At 40.1% G+C, this 6,888-nt stretch overlaps 1 protein-coding gene across 1 annotated transcript in view; it reads right to left on the bottom strand.

Annotated features, from left to right (window-relative positions):
* Positions 1–2,358: 2,358 nt before the first annotated feature.
* Positions 2,359–6,888, bottom strand: part of slc35a2 (solute carrier family 35 member 2) — a 9,634-nt gene continuing 5,104 nt past the window's right edge. Inside the window, exon 6 of the mRNA XM_084446358.1 lies at positions 2,359–3,441. Coding sequence (XP_084302484.1) covers positions 3,414–3,441 — 28 coding nt within the window. The 3' untranslated portion in view covers positions 2,359–3,413. The remainder of the gene's footprint in view (positions 3,442–6,888) is intronic.

Genomic DNA, 6,888 nt, shown 5'->3' with positions numbered 1-6,888 from the left:
ATACAGTAACGTTAGCCGGGGGTGGGGGGGTGCTTATTACCTTCTCGTGAATTTCGGGATGACTGTTCTCCAAATGTCGCTTTAAGTTTGTTGTATTTTTGCCAGTCATTTTCACCCCACTCGGTTTACAAATGGTTTTTGTTTTTCATTGCGTCAAATATGAAGTTTATCCAGATGTCTGCTCTCCTCTTTCTCCCGGTGTGTGTGAACGTAAAGACATTTCTGAACTGTGGTAATTTACTGAACAGTTCAGACGCAGTTGAAGTTTAGTTAACTTCCCGCCGGCCGGTGAGCAACGGTACTATTCACATGTAGGCTAAATACACACAGGCTACCTGTAGGTTATTATATTATATATAGGGCTAAATACACACAGGCTACCTGTAGGTTATTATATTATATATAGGGCTAAATACACAGACTACCTGTAGGTTATTATATTATATATAGGGCTAAATACACACAGGCTACCTGTAGGTTATTATATTATATATAGGGCTAAATACACACAGGCTACCTGTAGGTTATTATATTATATATAGGGCTAAATACACACAGGCTACCTGTAGGTTATTATATTATATATAGGGCTAAATACACACAGGCTACCTGTAGGTTATTATATTATATATAGGGCTAAATACACAGACTACCTGTAGGTTATTATATTATATATAGGGCTAAATACACACAGGCTACCTGGAGGTTATTATATTATATATAGGGCTAAATACACACAGGCTACCTGTAGGTTATTATATTATATATAGGGCTAAATACACACAGGCTACCTGTAGGTTATTATATTATATATAGGGCTAAATACACACAGGCTACCTGTAGGTTATTATATTATATATAGGGCTAAATACACACAGGCTACCTGTAGGTTATTATATTATATATAGGGCTAAATACACACAGGCTACCTGGAGGTTATTATATTATATATAGGGCTAAATACACACAGGCTACCTGTAGGTTATTATATTATATATAGGGCTAAATACACACAGGCTACCTGTAGGTTATTATATTATATATAGGGCTAAATACACACAGGCTACCTGTAGGTTATTATATTATATATAGGGCTAAATACACACAGGCTACCTGTAGGTTATTATATTATATATAGGGCTAAATACACACAGGCTACCTGTAGGTTATTATATTATATATAGGGCTAAATACACACAGGCTACCTGTAGGTTATTATATTATATATAGGGCTAAATACACACAGGCTACCTGTAGGTTATTATATTATATATAGGGCTAAATACACACAGGCTACCTGTAGGTTATTATATTATATATAGGGCTAAATACACACAGGCTACCTGTAGGTTGCATCCAACTCGTTCTATTAAAGGTACCCAATGTAGTTTTTGACCACTAGTATGCGCTCTAGAGCAAATTTGAGAAGGTGGTCCCCGAAAATCGCGTACTACGTCATTGCGTCAATACATGGGAGCACATAATAGTGACGTTTCACACATCTTTGTTGTTTTCAAAACATTAGCTAAATATCATTTTGCGAAGAAATTACAAGGTAGGAACGACATTCAAGTGATTCAACATGTTTATTAGACTACATGGAACCATATAATCGAGGAATTTCAAAAATAAACAAAGAACGGATTGTTTTGATTCACGTTTCGTTGGGTACCTTTAATACATCCATGATCCAACTGCGCACATCCCGAACCTCGACATTCTGATTTGAACTTGTCCCATACGTCCCTCCATAACCATTTTAGTCTAGTTTTTATTTGTTGATAAAAATTTTAATAGATATAGTCATAGTTTCTGTCATCATACATTCATTTTTATTTAGTTATCGTCTTGTGACGATAACCCAAAAAATTTCGTTGACGAATAGTTTTCGTCATAGTTCTCGTCAACGAAATTAACACTGGTTCTCACAGGTTAGTAACGATTATCATTTATGAGGGAGGAAGAAATTTGTATACAAACATGGCTGCGCCCATTGTGTGGAAGACATAACGTAATATTTTGTTAATTTTGTAATAGCTTTTTTAGTGCATTTTAGTCCTAGATGCATTACACCTCACTGATGTCCCCGATGAAGTTCTTCAAACAAAACAGGATTATAAAATCAATGGTAACACAGCTCATTATAAAGAAATGCACAGTGAACCTGTCGTCCCCCACCCATGTCGCATGTCTTCAGCATACAGTTGTTGAATGTGTACGTGGAGTGAGCTTTAGTTAAAATCTCTTTATTTTTGGACCACAACCTTATGAAATGGATGGACAAACATTCAAACAAACACTCTGAGAACAGCTCTTCATTGTGAGACTGCCATCTTCAACATCTACACTTCTTCCCTCCTCAAACACATTTCAAACACTATGACAACTTAAAGCTGCAGAACGCCATTTCTGTGATGTGAGCCAGCTGCAAGATCAAGTAGGAAATATTCTGTTTGCTTCAATCTCGTGGTTTGTGAGTTTGGGTACCCGTAAGGCCATAGCAGAATGCCCCATTTTGCTGATTGGATCTCAGCAAGCGTGCACGCTTTGAACCAGGTGCACGCCTCAAGTATATATTTGTTATGATATTATAATTGCTGTAGCAGAGCCAAACAGCACTATGCAAAGACAGGGTTTTCACAGAGGAGCTCAATCACTTAAATAAGTCCCTCGCGATTTATCATAGCGAATATTTAAATGCTTAAAATCTTATGAAAATGTTACATACTGCATCTTTAATAATCAATAATTTAATAACAACCAATAATTTCCCCTTGGGGATGAACTGATGTGAACTAGGCACATTGTAGTGTAACAAGACCTACAGAAATGTAGGCAATCTATGATAATGAAATGCAGGCTAATTTACAAAGCAGTTTGATGCAGTGTACCGTGTTAACTACAGGCGTCAGTGATAATATACACTGACTGCCAACATGTATACACCATCTACAACCTCATAGTATACACTATTCTGTTACAACCAGAAGAGGGCGCTAGAGCACCAACACATTTCCAACTAGGCGATGATATGCTTCTATAGATAAGTAAGATATTAATACTAATATAAATCATCATTGTTATTTAAGATATGAGGATAGAGAAGATCACAAAAGTAAAAAAAAGAAAGAAAAAAAAAGAAGCAAAATTACATAGTGAGAAAACTGGAATAAAAGATCTTTAAATTCATGATTTATCTCATTACTGGTATTAGATAGATAGGTTATTTCAGCGCAGGACAATTTACATAAAGTATGCATGATAAAGCATAAGTACCATTAGTGCTCTCTCATCAGTACTTGGTACCAGCGCAGCTGAGCTGGTGTTACTCTAAGGCAGCTACAGGTTCTGCTGAAGGCACTTGTCTTCTTTGGCATGATGGGGCAGTGGCTACTCAGCTGCCTTCACTGCCCTTAACAGCCCTTCTCTTTCTCAGAGGACCTGGAGGGAGGGAGGGAGGGAGGGAGAGGGAGGAAGAGAGAGAGGGCGGGGGGGGGGGGGTGGAGGGGTAGAGGGAGAGAGAGAGGGGGAGGGAGAGAAGAGACAAAAAAAAAAAAAGGTCAAACGACATCGGACATTACGCTCATTATTTGATTAAAGGCATAAGGTAAGTTGATTTAAGGCATTGGGTTATTGTGAAATTATGGCTTTCAAAACGAGATGAATTCATCTCTACGTTCAAAAACCAATTGGTGAAACGTGAGCTCTACTATTGGTTGTCTCACAAGCTCAAACAAAAGGTAAAGATATTTGTATCTTTCCCTCCAATTCACTTCTTCAGTCTCACTCTCTGCCAGGGTAGTCTCAGAGCAGACAGTGATTTGACAGGTTAAACAGATATTAGTATCACATAAATACCCTTTAGACATTGTAAACAATCCTTCGTTCCCACCCTTCTCTGCTACAGGGTTTAGTGATGTGTGATCACTCAGGAATCTCACCTGACTACATTCTCCCCTCCCAGGTAGAATAGAGATGAGAGAACAAGGTCAGATTTAATTGAACTAGTAAATTTTATCTCCTGAAAAAATCCCAAATATGATAGGAGCACATGCTTCAATCCGTCCAATCATGATCGACCAGCGATTAAAGAAATGTGGTGTGGAGGGGATGATGCATTTTAGACAGGGGGGTACTATTACATTTAGCTTATTCTAACAGAGCCAAGGAGTGAAAGTACTGTTCCTCATATCATGAATGAGTCAATTATGAATCAATAATAGTGTTAATCCAGTACCAGGATGTACTAATTCTACACATTATCCTACGATAGTGTTATCATTGAGGTCCAGTCTCCTTCACAAAGATGCAGCCCCAATCCCACACTGGACCTTGGTTTAATCTGGGCACTAGAAACTACTTCACATTTGTGTGTAATTTAGCGTTTTGTTTACCGAGGAGGCACAGGAAGACTTTCTGTTCATTGCTTTGTAACTTTAATGTAAAGTAAGACATAGGAAGAGGGGTTCAAACCATATCCCGTTTTATAAAAGTTTTACTTGAAGAAGTTATGTACAAATTTACAGACTGGTATTGTATTCATACAAATGAGCAAACTGAAGAAAGCAAGTAACCAAGACAACTATCATCCTTTTCTTCTTCCTGTTTCCATGACTTCACAGTCAAACCCACAGAGATGCGGTGGAGACGGATAACAGTGATGTGGACCCAAGATGGCGGCCGTGTGCCTGAGTATCAGTATCAGACATGGGTCAAAGTCCTCTCCGGTACTGGAGCGTTTGCCTGTGTCTGCCCCAGAGCATCAGGTGGGCGGAGTTTGCATGATCTGGAACAGCCCATTGGTTCTATTACGTCAGGCAAGAGCAATCAAGCACAGACAAGTAACTGAAATGATTTGCAAATGAGTATTTGGACCCATGTCTGCTGTTCAGCATGTCCTTGGCACAGCTGCTTCCTCCCATAGTCACACTTGAAAGAAAATATAATCCAGATATCTGAGATGAGCGGTCACTGGCAAAGTCATTGAAATGATTCCCAATAGTACCTGAAATACATGAACCAGCATCAGAGAGATGGCTACATCCTGGTACTCTGAGAGGTCCTGGACTCTTCTCAGTGGTGGGATTGTGACTGAAGTGGTACTTCTGGTACTATTTGGAATTATTTCAACTATACACGTATTGTATATACAGAAAACATCAGCCCATGTGCATGATATAATAATAAAATAATAATTCATTATATTTATAAGCACTTTACATTGTGCTTAATAACATGACACGTGTATCATGTGTGGAGGACATGTCTACTGTATGTGCATGGCATGTCTATGTAAGGCAACGCTTTTATTTTGAAGGAGCACTTCAGATGAACCACAGAACAACACAGCTGTGAGTGTGTTGATATGCATGGGCTAGGGTGAGTGGACAGCAGGATGTGAGTTGACCGTTAGCCTACACTCAAAAAATAAAAAGATTGTTACAGTATTATAGTGAAGAACCATTAGTAACAACAAAATAACTTTCTGGAAAAAGGTTCTAGATAGAACCCTTTTAGGGTTTGTATTTTTACAGATAGAAAGAAATGTTTAGTTTCAAACAGTACCTTTAAAGACCTCAAATTTTCCCAGAGCGTTCCTGTATTGCTACAAACGGTTCTAAACAGAAGTGTTTTTGTGTTGTCGTTAAGCATCTCTAATTCATCTGTAGGGCGTCTGTCCTGATGGGAGGAGGCTGAAGGCAGCGCTGGGATTCAGGACAGCAGCTCACACCCAACCACGCCTTCTCCTCCAAACAAAAACAACCAACAACATCAATAATACATGAATAAAGATTCCTCCAGCTGCCTCAAGACTCTCTGCCTTCCTCAGCGTCACCACCAACAGAAAATATAATAAATGCAACAAAAAAATTATATTACCATCCATATTAGCTTTCACCTTATACATAAAATATATCCTTCAATAGAAATTAGAATAAAGCAGTCTTCCATAAAATAGAAAAAGCACACATCCAAACTAAAGCTTCGGCACTCCTGTCTGTGCCAGGTTTCAATACCCCACACATCCTTCCTCCCTTCCTTCCTTCCACACACACACACACACACACACATCTTCCTCTCACAAAACGACATGAAAAGATTCAACCTCAGTAGACATCGTTGAAGGTCTGGCCAAGGACAGGTTTGTAAATACCGTGTGTCATTGCAATAAACTGACGCTGAATAAAAAAAGAAAAGGTCAATAGTAATTTGATATTATGTACATTGTTATGAGTAACTTGTCAACCAATGATATGACTGTACAGGTGAGGGAGAGAAGGCACAGCATAGCCATTGGTGGAAGACCCCGAGCCAGCCCCGCCACCCTGGGCTGAATCTCAAAAGTCCTCCTCGCTTTCTCATGCCTCTTTCCTTGATTCCTCATATCCTCTTTCCTAACGTCATCGTATTATAATGGGAGGAGTCTCTATGTCTGTACTTTGATTTTCTCGAAGCGCAGCGGTCGAGTGTGAAGCTGCTTGGATGAGCGGTTGGTCAAGAGAGACGGTACCAGAGGCCAAGCAATGGTCCGGTTCTGAGCAAGCCGGTTCTGAAGGGGCCGGTTCTGAGCAGGCCGGTTCTGAAGGGGCCGGTTCTGAGCGGGCCGGTTCTGAAGGGGCCGGTTCTGAAGGGGCCGGTTCTGAACGGGCCCTCCCCTGGTTCTGAGAGAGCTGAGGAGAGCAGGAGGAGGGCCTCTGAGGTCTCCCACCACTGATCTTCTGTTCTGGGGCCTTTAGAGGAGGAGGGCACAGATACGATGAAGGGGACAAGGAAAGAGGACACGAGGAGTCAAGGAAAGGATGTGAGATTCAGCCCTCCAGTGCGCGTCGTTACGGTGAGGTGTAGGGAGAGGACAGAACACCTGAGGAGGTCAAAGTACAATACACA

The sequence above is a fragment of the Borostomias antarcticus genome, assembly GCF_949987555.1.
Source record: "Borostomias antarcticus genome assembly, chromosome: 11".
Lineage (NCBI taxonomy): Eukaryota > Metazoa > Chordata > Actinopteri > Stomiiformes > Stomiidae > Borostomias > Borostomias antarcticus.
This window is presented reverse-complemented; position numbering and strand designations above follow the sequence as displayed.